Genomic DNA, 18,326 nt, shown 5'->3' with positions numbered 1-18,326 from the left:
TGGCTTCTGACGAGCAATACGAGTTTTAAAACTTCTTGGGGCGTGCAAGCAGGTAATATTTTGCAACTGTTCGTAGATGAAACTTTCCACCCTTAAAACTGATAATGAAACTGCGACCAACAAAATAAGTATTTGAGAGAAATATTTAACTGTATATTTTGTATCACTACTGAAATCAATATTTGGAAAAATAAAATAATAAACAATATTTTGATTGGTTACAAGAAAATTATCAAAAATATACTAAAATATCAGGAGAAATATACAGTAGGTTTACAAAAACCACCTTATTTAGAAATCGGGTTTACAAGATGTAAATTTCCGATAGTATGATAGAAACCATCATCATCACGGTGTCTTACGATTGCACACAGGTAAATTGAATCTAGGATGAATACTCCAAACTCCGTATCTAAAAATTCACCATACAGATTGGGGTCGATTTTGTTCGTACCAACTTTTTTTGATACTGAACGATTCATCTGAAATTGGGAATATATAACTAACCGTACTTTCTCTAAAAACAACCAGTGGTCACGTAATTACAATGATAATATAATAACTAAAAGTATCTAGTATTGCTGACCAATGGGTTGAGTAAAAACAATGGCCATGTCTGGTGTGAGATTTTCGGAGCAAGTCAGTTTCTTCATTGTTGTCAATCATTAATAACATCCGAAACCCGGCGAGACTCATACTTTCAGCTGCTACTAACTATCAACAAGAGTAATAACTAATTAGCAAGCTTCAGAACTTAGATGATCAGGAAGATCACTAATGGGAATGAAAAAATACAACAGAAAAGATCTCCAATGTCTTCTGTAACCGTTTAGAGAACTAACACTGTGGCATTTTACTTGCAATTAAGTGTAAACCCACTTATTGTTAGTAACACAATCACTGGGAGGTTTACTGCGCAGAAGGTAATCTCAGTCAGTCAGCTACAACGTAGGACCAGGCTCATATATGCATCGGTCCAAGTTGTTACACCTCATTAGCACAGCAAGATGAACATCAAATCAATGGAAGTAATATATAAAAGAAAGATTGTGTATGAGGATATAATACAAGAAAGAAGAATTAGTTCGTAGGAAGAAAGATATAAATCGATTTTAATCTCACGGTTTAAGGGAAGACAAAGAGTGTACACACCTACGCTATTGTGATCGATTTTGAGCCATGTCACCCAGTCTCCAACCATTGGTTACGATAGTCTCGCGGACACCAAGTAACCAGACAGTCGCTGCTACCTTGACATGGTGATCGGGCTTGCCTGTTGTGATGAAGCAATCGAGCCATACTGGCTGGAACAACCGTTTCCCCAAGGTCCTACCATGCCAGACAGGTCGGTTGAAGAGCGGTAAGACCAAAAGCAGCAAACTTAAGGTCTGAGGGCGAAGTTGTACAGAGGTGTGACGGCAGTAATGTGTCCCCTTCAGACAACCAGCATAACGACGATTCTGCCTTCCCACAAGGAGGGGTGGGGTTAGAAAAGCTCGACTCTAGAAATACACACCTCGCCTTATCCCGCAGATTTCCGTCTTTACCGATAAGGTCCCAACAAGTGCGGAACTAACACGAAAACTAGTCGCAATAAGGTCGTGTGTGGCCGACCTCAAGCAGTTTTCCCTTGGGCATTACGATCAAGCTTTCAGGTTACTAAGACTACCTCTAACTCAATTTGCTTTTCAGATACCTCTAGAGGAACTCTCCCATGATGTGAACAACCAGGAAGCGGCAACCGCACTCATACCTCTAACAGCAGTCTAGATCACTGTATTCATAATCAATCTCCTTCAATTTATATTGTTTCTCCTACATTGACTTTCAGTTCTAAACTTCCTCTTTTGGCTTCCTCCTCAAATGTCACCATAGCCAACTATTCTAGTGTGCAAAAGACTGTCCCAGGTCTACTGAAACCGCGAGGCTGCAACGTGCGTCAGCAGGCCTCCTTGGCTAAAACACTAGAATCTCGTACCATTGGTGTATACTGTGTCCCCGAAACACTCATATATGATCCTAGTGTGGTCATTCACTTGACCTCACCTCGGCAAAACGGTGAACCGACGAGATACACCCTCCGTGTATCTTGTTACCCGATGGCTAGTTCTCGTGGACTAGCAGGTGTGGGCATAGAACTACGTACGAAGGAAGAACAAGCACTATTGAAATGGATCCCCGTTAACAGTCGTTTATGTGCTGTTTGGCTAAACGGCTCCGTAAGAACTCGGAAGGATAGGGACACACGTCGTTGCCTTTTTGTCGTTTCTGCCTACGCTCCCACCGACTGCAGCCCGGATGAAGTGAAAGATGAATTTTACAGAAAGCTATTTGAACTTCAGAAAGTTAAACGTTCAGATATAGTACTCGTAGCAGGTAACTTTAATGCCCAGATAAGTAGTTTAAACCAAACAGAAAAGCATTTAGGTGGGTATTTTGATATCCCGGTGACCGTCTGCTGCAACTGTGCTCAGACAATCGCTTATTTTTAGCAAACACTAATTTTATGCATAAGGAGAAGTCGTCTAAAATGGCGACCCCCAGCACCAAACCAACGATGAACTCAAATAGATCATATTGCCATCAGTCATCGTTGGGGAGGCTCAATAGAAGACTGTCGCTCGTTCTGGAATACGTGTTTGGACTCTGATCATGACCTAATATGAGCACACATTCGCTTGCGCCTCACTGGACGCAGAAAAGCCACACTAAGACCCACTAGAATTGAGTTTAGTGATGAGAAAGCCGAAAGTAGATTCCGGGAACAACTGAGGTCACACTTTGGTAGTTCTGAAAACGAGGCTGACCCAGATGTTGCTTGAAAAGATACGAATAGCTGTGGAAACAGAAGCGACATATGTTGTTGATTTAAACCAAAGGGTTACCAAAAACCAGTGGATTTCTATTAAGTCTACTGCACTGATGGATTCTCGTAAACTCATCCCATCAGGCTCTGAACACGATGGAGAACGAAAACAAATCAGATCTAGGTTAACCAAAAGTCTAAGGAACGACCCGTGAGCAGTAGTGGGAGAAGAAATCAAGAGAGATAGAAGCCGAATAACTCCAGAAGTACCAGAAAACCTGACCCAACATTATTTCGTGTGGGAGGAGAAAGCCAGAAATTTTAAAGTCAGAGTCTAAACTTCAAAACAGAGGTGTTATGGCGGGATGAAAGGTCAAAATTTGACTGATTTATTCATTATGATTTTTATTCAACATTAATTCCGTTTAATTCAAATTGATCACTTAGTATAGTATTTTTTCGTCTTCCCCTATGACATTTTATTCTGTATAGCATATGATATTCTTGTATGAAATATTATTCATATATGTTATTTATTCTGATTATTAATCAAAAATGGGTGTGCAAACTAATATATAAATGAGTTTATTTCCGACTAGACTGGTTGGGATCGCTCGTGCTTCTGGATACTTGCGGAATATACTTCCCGTTCCAAACTTCGACTTCTCTCTCTAGTTAGCGGGGCCGGAACGCATTAGAACAGCTAGCTTATTGGTCTTTGTTCCGTTCGCAGACTAGGTGAACTCGTAATCGCTTCAAGCATAGCAATAACACAAGACAGCTTTTCAGATTAATAAAAGAGACTGGAATTAAGAAGTCAACATGGCTCACACTACCAGATTCCCAACCTCATCGACTGATTTACTATCATCCCCTAATATCCTATGTCTAACCTCACTATTATTCACCCGGTGATCCCAGCAGATGCGAGCAATATTTCTAAGACATTTGTGACCAAATACCGGTCGAACGTCATTGGCTTGGCACAATGCCAAGACTGTATAAGTCGTATTTCGATTGGCGGGTAAACCACGTGATAACTAGCCGGGCTTAAGGTCACAATAGTAGCAGCAACAGTCGGGAAAGGTAGTCTCAAGATATGCCTTTGTCAAAGTATATGTTAAAATTAGCAATTCATTCACTGACGTCCTGAATTTAACTTTCTGTACCTGGATGTCTTAAATAGTAACTTTGATTTGATGAATAAGATATTAATTAATAGAAATTGACCTGATATAAAGTGATACAAGTTCTTTGTGACAACTTAAGCAGAAGCCTATAGGTGTTTAGTCAATCAGTTTTATACTCAGTGTTAATATTAGATACATGTAAACTCTACATCAACAAAAGCATACCAGTTTGTAATGTCAGGGTTCACTATGGCCCGTCATTTTATTTATTTATTTGAACACATAAATATTGGTACAAGGGGGCACCAAATATATATGCGCCACACAAAGCAGTGAGAATGAGGAGAAAAAAAGGAGCGTAAAAGAAAAAAGAAGAAGAACAATAACGACCAGATAAGTGTAAAAAAGTGTAATAATAATAATAATAATGAGGGAAACGATAAGGCACAACCAGAAGAAATCTTTCAGTTAGGGAAGATACTACCACTTTTTATGAAGAAAGTAAAAGAAGGTTACAGCAGGATCGCCACTGGTTTCTATTATGAGCCATATCTGATAACGTCTCTAGCCACTGTGTCGCACCATCTCTCAGACCCCAACCAGGGAGTCGTGAAGAACCAACACAAGCCAGTTCTTTGCAGCTTTCATACCCCGACACTATGTCGTATACTGACCACCTCTCCGCTTCTTCCAACCAGTCCCAGAGTCGGCAAATAATGCACGACGTGGAATTCTCTGGGACGACATTCGGAGAACATGTCCAAGCCACCGAAGTCGGTGTTTCAAGATGGTGACACCAATTGAATTATCATCTCTGTGACCGAACACACGATGCCGAACCTCTGCATTACTGACATGGTGTTGCCACTAGATGTCCTCAATCCTTCGGAGACAACGATGATCGAACACAGAGAGTCGTCTAACGTCCTCAACTCGGAGAGACCAGGTTTCACAAGTATAGAGCAAAACTGCTCTCACCGACGCGTTGCAGATCCGACCTTTTACAGCCAGACTAACATCACGAAGGCGCCAAAGGTGGCCCAGATTGGCATAAGCCGCTCTGGCTTTCACTATACGTGCATTGATCTCATCACTCACACCCCCACCAGCACTTATGCAGCAACCCAGATACACGAACTTCTCGACTACTTCTATCTGCTCACCATCCAGGGTAAGTACAGGACTAGATTCCTGCCAGTCTTATAGAAGTACTTTGCACTTCGAAGGTGCAAAGCACATACCGTACATACGGACATTGATTGCCAACTGACTAAGTGCGGATTGCATGCCTTGGGCATTATCGCACAGTAAGACAATATCATCTGCATACTCAAGGTCGAGAAGTCTTTCTCCAGACAACAGACCCACACCGCCATTACTTACATCCATCAGAGCTGTTTCCAGAATGTCATCGATGGCAAAGTTGAAGAGGAATGGTGAGATTGGGCAACCCTGCCTAACCGCAATGCTTGAATGGAACAGTGGAGAGAGGTAGTTGTATGTCTTCACTCTACCTGAGGTGTTTGAATATAGGGCATTTAAGATGTTAATAAACTTCTCAGGCACACCCTTCTTCAATAGACAATCCCAGTGAACAGTCCTGTCCAACGAATCGAAGGCAGCCCTGATGTCAAGAAACACTACAATTGTTGACCTTTATTAAGTATGACGGTGTTCTAACAGTTGGTGGAGGGTGAAGATATGATCAATATATCCTCGACCAGAACAAAACCCAGCCTGCTCCTCGCGAGTCAATCTTTCTCGGGTTTTGAACAACCTACGAAGTATGACGGAAGCCAATAGCTTGGACGCAATCGGAAGTAGACTTATCCCCCGATAGTTGTTACAGGAACGACGTGAACCCTTTTTAAAGATAGGGACAACTATCGACTCATTCCATGACGTTGGTACACTCTCTAGCTCCCAAACCTTTGTAAACAACGTCGTCAGTTCCTTAGTCAGAAAGTCACCACCATCTTTAAAAAGAGCCGGAGGTAAGTCATCTGGGCCAGGTGATTTGTAACGCTTCAAGAGTTGGAGTTCCTTGCGGACTTCCGCCTCATTTAGTGGATCAGTCGTCACCGGCCATGAAGGGCAGGACAGTCTGACCGGTGTTGCCGGAGCAGCAGGCCAGTTGAACTGCCCTTCGAAGAATTCCGCCCATCTTCCAAGACGTCGATGGATTTTAGTGATTGGCATCCCGTCATCCTCGCAGATTGTTCCGCTCACACCAGACGTCTTGCTGCCAGTGGCTCGGATGAATTGGGAGAGCTTCCGGTAGTTACCAGATGCAGCTGCTGCTCCGACCAACCAGGTTTCTCGGTCCTTACGCAAGCTTTTCTCAATTTAATTAGGTAACAGTCGTCGTTTGTGTTCAAACTCACGGTTACCCGGAGTAGACCGATGGGCTTCAATGAGTTGTAAAGAACCAGAAGAAACCCAGTGCTTATAAGTGGGGAGTTTCGCGAGAGGCTTTACTCGCCATTTTGATGGCGTCGTGAAGTTGCAACCAATGATCGTCCATACTTTCCGGTGGAATGGTAGCTAGCCAAGAAGCTAGCCCGGTCCGATACTTACTAGCAACAGAAGTTGCAACCAGTTTGCTGACATCAATCCTTGGTGGAGGTCACTTCGTTGGCCACTGAAAAGCGAGATAAGATTGGCGCAGACCAAGGCATGATCAGAGTCCAGATAGGTACTCCAAAAGGAGCGGTAGTCTTGTACACAACCATACCAGCGGTAGCTGATCGCGATGTGATCAATCTGAGTCCAGGCTTGAGATGCAGTGGAGGGACGCCAGGTGGCACATCAGCGATGACTGTGCCGAAAGTTAGTGCTAGCCAGAAACAGGTTGTGGTCTGTGCACAGTTGCAGTAGACGGTCCCCGTTATCTGTCCTGCGACCAACAAGTCCCCATCGGCCACATAAACGATTCTCTTCTGTGCCAATTATGATGAAATGTCTTCACCTAGACGCCCGAGCTGAGCATTCAAGTCTCCGGCTAGTACTAAAATACCTGTCGAACGCACTTTCTGGAGAAGAACAGATAACTGGTAGTAGAATTCACCCTTGATTGCATCCGGGCTGCAATCTGTCTGGGCATAAGCGGAGATGACGAAAAGACATCGTTTCTCACACCGATTTTTTCTCACTTTGATGGAACTTTTTAATCTAACAGCACATAACCGACTGTTAATGAGGATCCAATCGATTAGTGCTGCCTCAGCTCTAGCGCTTAGTGCGGCACCAACGCCAGCCAGACCAGACGAAGTTGCCACAGGGTCCCCGGATAAACGCACGTAAAACAAGCTTTTCGAAGCGACAGATGAAGAGCAAATTTGTAGTACTTCACCAGAGTATTGACGTCATTTAATTATTTTGACCAGTTTGCCAAAAAGCACCTGGAATTAGTCTGGAAATCTCAATATCCACACAACTTAAGCGCAAAAACTTTAGCAGACTTTAAGGAAGATTAAAATGAAAGTAAATAGCACGAATGAACTAGATTAAATTAAATGGTTCAGTCAGTCAGTCAGTCAGTAACAACGTAGAACTTCGTACGTACGTACATCAGTTCGAGTTGCCACACCACATTAGCACAGAGATACAGTTGTCGATTCAAATCCCATAGTGGTAGACGTAATAAGAGTATAAGCAGTAATCGGGAAGATTAGGGTTTGGAGATGTAATTTAAAGAGTATAATCCAGTGAAATAAATTTGGAAAGAGGAAAAAAATGGACATGAAGAATTCAGAAGATTAGAATTTGGGAGAACACAAAGAGTGGATGCACCTGCGCCATTGCAAACGATTTTGAGTCATGTCAATCAGGGTCTCTAACCATCGGTTGCTATCATCTCGCGGTCCCCAACCAGGTAGTCTACACCTACCAACATGGCTCAGTCCACTTGTCAGTGACTTCATGGATTTGTGCCATGTTTTGGTCTGGCCGCCCCTAGCTTTCTTCCAACATACTCCTATACCATTGAACATCGCACATCGAAGCAGTCGGTGGTTGGGCATACGTAGCACGTGTCCCAGCCATCTCAACTGATGAAGTTTCCCTACTTCATCAATTGGTTTGCCATCCTTACCTAGTACCCGTTTCCTAACAACTGCGTTACTTACTCGATGGTCCCAGGATATACGAGCAATGTGTTGAAGGCACCTATGATCAAATACTAGTAGCCTACGGATATCCTCTACTCTTACCGGCCATGTTTCACTGCCATAAAGTAGGACGGGACGAACTGCTGCGCAGTAAACACGTCCTTTGGTTGATAGACGGATATTTCGCCTACGCCATAAATGACGCAAGTTGGCAAAAGCTAGTCGAGCCTTCTGTATCCGTGCTGAGATTTCGTCACACACCAGACCACAAGGGCTGATGAGACTTCCAAGATAAGTGAAGCGGTCGACACACTCAACTACTTCACTCCCTATCACTAGTTCGGGTGTCGATGTAACCCAATCCTGAAGCAACATTTTGCATTTCGAGGGAGAGAATCGCATCCCGAACATGCTTGCACTGTTGCTTAGAGTGGTCAGAAGACTCAGCATTTTGCCAGCGTCTTCACCAAATAAAACTATGTCATCTGCATATTCCAAGTCAACAAGTGAATCTCCTGGTAGAAGTTCAACCCCTGGAAATTTAGATGAGGAGAGTGTTATCTCTAAAAGTACGTCGACCACAAAGTTGAACAAGAATGGAGAGAGTGGACAGCCCTGACGAACACCACTTGAGGTAATCAATTCTGATGACAGTTCGCCATAAGCTCTCACTCGACCAGTTGTGTTCGAGTAGAGAGCCTTTATAAGGTTAATGTACTTCTTTGGTACTCCTTTCAGTGACAAACACTGCCATAGAACCTCACGATCAACAGAGTCGAATGCCGCCTTAAGGTCGAGAAATACTACCATTGTGGGGCGTCTGAATGTGTGTCTGTGTTCTAGAACCTGACGTAGTGTGAACATCTGATCTATACAACCACGTCCGGGTCGAAAACCAGCCTGGTTTTCTCTAATCTGCTCTTCACGAGCTTTAGTTAGGCGTCGAAGTATTATTGAAACTAATATTTTAGACACTATATTAGTCAAACTGATTCCTCTGTGATTGTCACAAGAGGACTTTTGTCCTTTCTTATAGACTGGCACAATCAGTGATTGAGACCAGTCAGATGGGATTACGTCCAGTTCCCAAATTCTACCTAAGACCTCGGTTAATCTCATTGCTAATACTGGACCACCATCCTTAAAAATCTCAGGAGTAAACCTGTCAGGGCCTGCTGCTCTCCCTCGTTTCAGATTTCCTATGGCTTTTTCAACTTCGTAAAGGGACGGAGGACCTACATTAACTTGCCATTAAGGTTGACTAGAGATCGTGGGAAACCGAAGTGTGGCTGAAGGCCAGTTGAACTGATCCCTAAAGTGTTCTGCCCATCGATCCAATCTCCTGGATTGAGAATGTATAATATGTCCATCATTCTCTGAGATTGTTTCGCTAACGGTCGGGTTCCTAATTCCGGTTTCCTTAACGAGTCTGAACAATTGTCTGCTATTACCTATTGCCGCTGCCTTTTCCATCTCTCTTGCTTTCGCCACCCACCACTGTTCGCGATCATTGCGTAGGCTTCTTGTCAGCTTGCGCTTAAGCTGACTCCGCTCTTCATTATGTTCAGAGCCAGGTGGAATGAGTTTCCGAGCATCTATCAGTGAGATAGATGCTGCTGAGATCCAGTGTTGCTCCCTAACCTTCTGGTTTACCTTACTAGCAGATATCACTGCTGTTTCCACAGCTTTTCGGATATCATTCCATGCTGCCTCGGGGTGGGCATCACATACATGGCTGCCTAACTGTTTTCCTAGTTGTTCCTGAAATATACTCTTAGCTTGACTATCATTAAGTAGGACCCTAAGAGGTTTCCTTGCAGCGTCTTTCCTACGTCCAGTAAGACGCAAGCAAATACGCGCTCGCACTAGAGCATGATCTGAATCTAGGCATGTGCTCCAGAATGAGCGACAGTCTTCTATCGAGCCCCTCCATCGGTGGCTGATAGCGATGTGATCTATTTGGGTCCAACGTTGGGACGAATTACGGGGTCTCCATGTTAAAAGATGTTTTTCCTTATGTTTAAAGTTAGTATTTGCAAGGAACAGGCGGTTATCTGAGCATAGCTGCAACAGACGGTCGCCATTATCTGTTCTTTGAGCCACGACACCATAAGATCCACCTAGGTGTCTTTCCCTATCGCTTAGTTTACCTACTTGAGCATTAAAGTCACCGGCCACTATTACTACATCCGAGCGCTTAGCTTTTCGGAGAAGGTCCGAAAGCTTTCTGTAAAACTCATCTTTTACATCATCTGAGCTGCAGTCAGTGGGAGAATAGGCAGAGACGACGAAGAGGCAACGACGAGTGTTCCTATCTTTCCGGATTCTTACTGTTCCGTTCAGTCGGACAGCACACAAACGACTGTCTACTGGGATCCAGTCTAAGAGAGCTAGTTCTGCCCTAGGACTCAATGCTATACCTACGCCGGCGAGGCCACGGGAAGCAGAATCAGGGCTTCCAGATACACGAAGCGTAAATCGAGTCGGTTCTTTATTTTGGTATGGTGAGGTCAAATGAATGACGCTACTCGGATCCTGTATGCGCGTTTCGGAGACGCAGCACACATCGATGGCGCGAGATTCTAAAGTTTTAGCTAAGGAAGCCTGCTGTCCTATTTGGCAAAGTGTTCGCACGTTAAAAGCTCCTACGTGTAGTTTAGAGCGTGGTTTCAGGAGACCAGGAATGGCGTTCCACGTACTCGAATCGTTTGCCCTAGCGGTGCGAGGTGATAAAGAGACGTGGGGAGGGTTAGTCGAGGAGATAAGAGAGGTATTAGAAGGTGTAGGAAAGATTTGAATGTGACCACCTTGGTCTCTTGTGCTGTCACGGGTATGAGGGCTGATATCACTTCCCGGATGCCCACACCGTGGAAGGGTATTTCTTGAGGAACCTGAAAAGGAAATTGGATTAGTGTTGGTCTTAACGACCTGGGAGCGTGACCGCAGAGCCCAAGGGACAACTGCTTGAGGCCGGTCGCGCACGGCCTTTTCGTGGAAGGTTTTTGACGTGTTAGCTCCGTTCTTCAAAGGGCCTTACCGCCGGAGACGGAAATCCGTGAGGTAAGGTGAGGTGTGACATTTTTAGGGTCGACCTTTTCTAACCCCACCCCTCCTTGTGGGAAGGCAGCATCGCTGCAGATGCTGGTTGTCTGAAGGAAACACCTTACTGCTGTCACACCCCTCTACAGTCAGCAGTACGACTTCGCCCTCAGACCTTGAGTTGCTGCTTTTAGTCTTACCGTTCACCAATCGACCTGCCTGGCATGGTAGAACCTGCAGGAACATATGTTCCAGCCAATATAGCTCGGTTGGGTCATCACGATAGGCAAGCCCGACCACCGCGTCAAGGTAGCAGCTTCGATCGGTTAATTATCTAAATGGTTATGATTAAATTGCACATTATTGAACACACGTAGGTGGGTTATTATTCATTCTCAGGGATTGTTTAAAATGAGATCTTTTAAAAACAAAACGAAACCTACCTTCATCAGAGAGATATGAGGTTTGAACTTTCTCTGATCATCTGTATGGAATCCGGCCACATGTAGAATCTGATTTAGCTGATCGACAAAGAAATGCAATGTTTCATTAGATTCAACTGCTGCATATAAAACTCGACCGTGGAAGTTACCCACACCTTTTATTGTTAATTGGTTTGTTGGAACAGATCTGCAAAGCTCTGTTTCCGCCTGTTTGAGGGCTTCCATGCACTCAGATATCTACAAAATGTGAAACGAAGTTTACTAAGATGGTCAAAAAGTAAGCTTAGGTCTAGTGGAAAAATGACAAATGTCACTTTAACACAGTAAGTCATTGCACTTACAACAACACCGAAAATTATTACTGTTACAAAGAGTACGTTTACTCTTTGTTTAGTTAACCGACTCATATACACTCAAACGTGTAAAAGTGTAGTGTAGATGGATGGCAATAAAATTATGTGCATTACAAAACATGCGTGATAACGGTGTTGTTTTCAATCGGGTTTCATTAAGTTCTACTCTGCAGTTTTGTTTATATCTACGTACGAACACTATTAGACTAATCGAGCCAATTTGTTAGTTATTGATAACAATAAAGTAGATTACACAAATGATTATTTAATAAAAATAAAATACTGATAGCAAGATGGTGTAGTAGTGGAAACAAGTCATAAAGCGTGACAACAGCAAAAAATATATTAGCTTAAGAATTACGTCCAGACTTGGGAAAATAGGATTTCTATATAGCTAACTTTAAGTAACTAACAGTTATTTTCAAACAAACATCAGAAGTGCTATGCATTTTTAAACTTTAAAATTTCCAAAATATTTAAGAATGGAAAGTATTTCATACGGCCACTGAAACATATGCTTTTATAGTATGGAATAATAGTTGAGGGGTGTCGCAGGCGGTGAATATGATCTTTACGATTGGATTACTATGGAGGACGAACGGATATGTAGTTTGGTTGTAATAAACGAGTTATATCACAGAATAATTGCACCTAAATAGTGTCACAGAAGTTCGAAATTCACGAAAAACATAACAGGATCAATCACTATTAGCTTATAATCAGTTTGTCTAGAGACAGTCAAAATTAAGTGATGATATACTTTCTAGTTTAATGTAACGAATGTAATGATTCAAGGCATTTTATTTAAATTATGTAAATCGGCAGATCTGTAAAACTATACTAAAGTTCCAATACAGCTTTAAAACAAGTCTCATTCAAAACTGAAATACTCACTAAAAATCTACTTGCTTACTTGCAAACTACCTTCCAGTCGTAATGTTGACAGTGTAAGATGAAATAGTTTTGAGTCAATACAACAATCTTTATAGTACGGTTGAGTGTCACAAATTCTTGACTGAACCTTTAACGCTTTTTCTATGAAATCAGGAGATGCGACTCGCTGACAAATGAAGAAATTCGGTTTATTTTTTATTCTTTGCTTGATCGTCTCGTTTAACGACACTTCTGTTTGACTTTCCGATGAGCAGGCATCTTCTGCAACCTTTGTATTCCACTTCAAAAAAACATTATCAAATACGTTGCTGAGCTGAACATCAGGAATATCTCGAAAAGTCTTACAATACTTTTCATAGTTTTCTATTACATCTCGTATTGTCTTAGATGAACGGCTACTACCGAAAACTCTATCTATTCTGAAACGTTTATCCCATACAACTATATCCTTGTATTTAAAGTACTGAATTCGATGTTCGGGTACACCAAAAGTGAAATAATCTAAACTATCTAGTGGTTCCCACGAAAAATCATCGAAAGGTTTTTCTAGAATCCCCTTAAACCTATCCAAATATCCAATTGTTATACATTTCTGAGGAATCTTTTCATCCCATAAAACACGTTTTACAACATCTCCGGCGGTTCTCATTGGACACTTCTTGGAATCGCCTTTCTTAAATAGCATCGCTTTGTACTCGTTATACAGGAAAGTTGTACAATCAGACAAGTCTCCACTAAAACCGAATGATATAAACAGGTTTATAGGGAAAGAATAGAATTATGAATGAAATAAGCTGTGGTTTTTGCAATGAATTTACTTTCTAAAACTTACAAGTTGCCTATTTTTCTGCTCTATCTATTTTCCGCTAAATACCTTTGACGTCCGCCATTATTTCTTCAGTGAAACCGACTTTTCCAAGCAGTCAATACGATTCAGGAGGACGACTGATGCATGAAAAACTATTTATTCACAGGAATTTGAACCCGTTCCTAAAATTATTAACGTTAGGGTACCAGCCAAACACGATTTATCTTCAGTCCTGTAAATTAACAAGCATAAATGCAATTTCATCCTAATTTGCATCATTCATGAATGATCTCAAACCTAGCAGTTGCCGATAAATACTTCCAAGTGTACTGTGATGCATAGAATTATGGTCTATGATATTAGTACTGCTCTAATAATAGACCTAATCCTAACAGCAATTAAGCTGATTCCTGGAATAGAGAAGCTCCGTATGATGCTCGACTGGCCAAGCTTAACCTAGTCCCGTTTTTATACCGTCGACTCTTTCGAAACTCACTCATCTATTTAGCTAAATAGCGTTTGGGCATTTTAGCTCACGTCAGTTCGTGATGGATTAGACATAGATTTTAAACCTTACACGTCAACCAAAAATCATAATTCTTATTTATCCCACTGGTTCATAACCCTTATTCAAACCTACTTAATAGGTGGATATTCTTCATATAGTTTTAGCGTTGATCGAAGGTCATCTATAAATCACAGTCTCACCAAATGCAGCAAGTCCTAGATGATCAAACTAGCTTCCGCGACCTTGAGAGGCTTTTTTTGAGGCGGACATTTCCTATTTCAAGTACTCTTTGTTGGTAGAGTGAGTGTTAGCTTGCATGAGTTCGTAGTGTTTGTTTAGTTAACTAGTCTAGTTGCGTCTGAAAACGTAATTTTAAATCATTTCGAGTGTGTTGTGATTGCTTTCAGTTTCAGTTTGGAAAGGACAGGAAGCCTGATGGCCTGTGTTAGTCCTGGCAATGGTGGTCTCTCAGTTGATCCAACTTTCTTATAAAAGAGTCGACAGATGGAGCCTCAATCACGTGCTGAGGTAATGAATTCCACTCGTTGATGATTCGATGGGAATGTCGATAGTCAGATGACAAGTAATTTGTTCTTGGCTTGTGAACTTTTTTGGAGTGTCCTTGTAAATTCTCTGTTTTGGAAGACAAGAAAACTGAGGGCATATCAAGTGCAAATTTGGCACTAAGCAATTTGAAAACTGTAATCAAGTCGCCTCTAGTTCTGCGATATGACAACGGGAAAAGGTTCAGCTTGGCCAGTCGAGGTTCATACGGAAGCTTCGCTACTCCGGGAATCAGCCTAGTTGTTGTTCTCTGAACCTTTTCCAGAAGCTCACTGTCTTTTTTTAGGCAGGGGCTGGCCGCTTGTATGCAGTACTCAAGTTTAGGACGTACGAACACTGTATACAAAGTCAAAAACGTCTTAGCGTCGACATGACTAAAAGCCATACGTATTGACCATAACGTTCTAAAACCTTTGGGGGCTATTGCACGGCAGTGTGCAGTAGTCTTGGCTAACGATGACTCCCAAGTCACTATATGTTTGGATGACAGGTAGCTCAGTGTTATTCATCGTGTATGTACCTGTACCTTGATGACCGATATGCATCACAACACACTTGGAAGTATTTATCGGCAACTGCCAGGTTTCAGACCATTCAGATAATTTCTTCATGTCATTTTGGAGTTCTAAGCTATCGCCCTTACATCGTACCGTTCTCCATATCTTGACATCGTCAGCATATAGCAAGACCGATGATGATAGTAGACGAGGAAGGTCATTTACATACAAGAGGGATAGCACTGGCCCCAAAACTGTACCCTGGGGCACTCCACTAAGCACAGTTCCCTAGCTAGATAACTTTGAGTTCACCCGTACTCTTTGTTGGCTCCCAACTAGGAAGTCTTTTATCTACATTAATAGATTGTCTCCAATTCTAACATTCCTTAGCTTATATAACAGCCGGTTGTGCGGAACCTTGTCAAAAGCTTTGCTGAAATCAATGAAGGCCACGTCTTCACATAACTTTTGGTCTTAAAGAGCTCACCATCTTTCACAGGCCACTAATAAGTTAGTGAGACAAGAGTAACCTATTCTGAAACCGTGCTGCTTCTCCGAATGGATCCGGTTTTCATCGAGATACTTAAACAGCTCCTTCCGAATAATCTTTTCTAAGATTTCAACAACCACACTACTTAGGCTTGTGGTGGCATTGGGACCTAATACAAGACAATGTGAGAAATAGACATCCAACATTCAACACGGAATAAAACTCAACGACGAAGAGGGCGGGAAGAATGAATTGAATTATTTAGAGTTGAGCGGATGTCATGGCTCGGCCATGCAGGCGTGGTCCTTGTGGAATGTTACCTTGGGCAGTTATATGATGACAAATCTACAATTATAGGATTAGGTCTATTATTAGAGCAGTACTTATATCATAGTAGACCATAATCCTACTGACTTACAGAGCTATTGATTTTGGGGATTTATGTACCTCTGCAACCCACGCCCTCGTATTTGTGTAGTGATGACCTTTAGACGGGGCCAACAAAAGTCTACACACAACGAGTTTGTCGTTGGTAAACATTCTTCCTATAGCTTCATATGTTTAGCAGCGTCTGGTCGTCTTTTCTAACAATACAAGGGCCATGGGCTTCTATATAATAATGAAAACCAGGTACAATTGAAATTTCGATTCATCGTAAACTTCGTCGTATTTTTGTCTTTTCCAACTGTCCTGAAAAAGATAAAAAGGTTATGCAAGAGCATTTCGAATCATACCATACGTGCTTATAGATACAAAACGGAAATATACTGATATACATTCGCATCGTATGCATACAATTGTGTGAAAACGATTTTCGCGTGAGTACTTTTGTAGAGTTATGGTCTACTATGATAGTAGTATTGCTCTAATAATAGACCCAATCCTATAACTGTAGATTTGTCATGATATAACTGCCTAATCTATAAAATCTTACGTGGAAGTCACATCATCGTCTACATCAACTCACTGCATCGTAGCAATTACCAATACATGATTGAGGACAAACTTAGGCTAAAGATAGAACAATATATTCAATATGAATAAAAGAAATAAGGTAACATCCCACAGGGACCACGTCTGTATGACCGAGCCATGCCATCCGATCAAACCCAGTCCATTTTATTCATTGTTCGCGCCTTCTCCATTGTTAGGTATTTCTCCGTGTTAAATATTGAATATCTATTTTCTGAGTAGTCTTGTGTTCAGCTTTGAAGATTGTGTGGTTATGGTCCAATGCCACTACAAGCCTACTAATACAGGAGCGATTGGAAATCAACACATATGGACAGGTTACCGGCATAATCCTTACTTGATTTTATAATTTAAACCAAAACTAATACTAATATTAACATTTCTACAATATTGATTGCCTTTACTATTTCTAAACACAAAATACTTACTACCTATAAGTTAAGTTATTAACCAACAGCTATTAACACGCATCTTACGTTTTATTATTATTATTATTATTATTATTATTGTAATCCCATTTTTATAGCCCAAATAGCCTTCATGCAAATTTTCATTTTGAGCGTGTTAAGCATGAAATCAGATACTTTAAAACTATTACACGTATTTCCCGACCAGATGCTTCCGCCTTCTTCTTGATTTATCTTTCAGTTTATCAGTACCTGCAGGATTCTTATTATTTTGGTAACCACCGGCGCGTGACGATCCCATCCAATTTGCTATCGAACCAACATCACGTTGATTCTGGTGGGAGAGTAGTTTGGTGGCATTAGACCATAGTCACACAATCCTCAAAGCTGAACACAAGACTACTCAGAAAATAGATATTCAATATTTAACACGGAGAAATACCTAACAATGGAGAAGGCGCGAACAATGAATAAAATGGACTGGGTTTGATCGGATGGCATGGCTCGGTCATACAGACGTGGTCCCTGTGGGATGTTACCTTATTTCTTTTATTCATATTGAATATATTGTTCTATCTTTAGCCTAAGTTTGTCCTCAATCATGTATTGGTAATTGCTACGATGCAGTGAGTTGATGTAGACGATGATGTGACTTCCACGTAAGATTTTATAGATTAGGCAGTTATATCATGACAAATCTACAGTTATAGGATTGGGTCTATTATTAGAGCAATACTACTATCATAGTAGACCATAATTCTACAAGGTACCGTAATTGTGAGTCTCGTGTCTTCTAATTGTACCGAAGGAAAATCAACATGATTAGAGTTTCCTTCCAAATACGCGGATTTGAGGCGATCGATGCTGATGCTGTCGTTAGTTTCGTTCTTATCGACCATATAGTACCTAGGTTCACTCTAGAGGACTCTGAACTGTCTTTCGTTTACCGTTCCAAGATGTCAAAGTGAGTCGCGATGTACACAGACGCGTGCTCCCTCTTTCAGCCCCGTTGTGATATGGAACGAAAGATTTTATCCTGCACCATCCTCAAAGCCTTAGACATTCTAAAGGGACATAAGGTTGCGACATTTAGAAGCTCCCACCTTCAATGGACCTATCCTTGACTATCAGTTGCACATTCGCAACGCAACTTTCGTGAAGCGCGCCAAATGTGATGCTGATTAAAACCATCTACATTCATATCTTATAAATTATCAACCCAGCTGTGTAATTCACTACAATGGATATTGTATCATTTGTATCAATTTGATCTTGCCTGTAAACTGGCATGCCTCATGTAACAAAC

The 18,326-nt window shown here is 41.7% G+C and overlaps 1 protein-coding gene across 3 annotated transcripts; it reads right to left on the bottom strand.

Annotated features, from left to right (window-relative positions):
• Positions 1–131: 131 nt before the first annotated feature.
• On the bottom strand, positions 132–14,347 carry LENG9_1 (Solute carrier 7 member 3). 3 transcript variants are annotated; one of them, XM_051209522.1, is made up of 3 exons: positions 12,794–14,347; positions 11,528–11,764; positions 132–482 (listed from the first exon to the last, which is right to left on the bottom strand). In XM_051209522.1, the coding sequence occupies exons 1-3, from the start codon at positions 13,457–13,459 to the stop codon at positions 288–290; spliced, it is 1,098 nt and encodes a 365-aa protein (XP_051074979.1). In that variant the 5' UTR covers positions 13,460–14,347; the 3' UTR covers positions 132–287. The 3 variants fall into 3 exon arrangements, with proteins under 3 accessions (XP_051074979.1, XP_051074980.1, XP_051074978.1); XM_051209523.1 differs by having other exon boundaries at positions 13,607–14,347; XM_051209524.1 differs by lacking the exon at positions 132–482 and having other exon boundaries at positions 11,128–13,508; positions 14,223–14,347.
• Positions 14,348–18,326: the final 3,979 nt, after the last annotated feature.

This window comes from Schistosoma haematobium, chromosome 1, assembly GCF_000699445.3.
Source record: "Schistosoma haematobium chromosome 1, whole genome shotgun sequence".
Lineage (NCBI taxonomy): Eukaryota > Metazoa > Platyhelminthes > Trematoda > Strigeidida > Schistosomatidae > Schistosoma > Schistosoma haematobium.
Note: the sequence above shows the minus strand (reverse complement) of the source record. Positions and strands in the feature narration are given on the sequence as shown.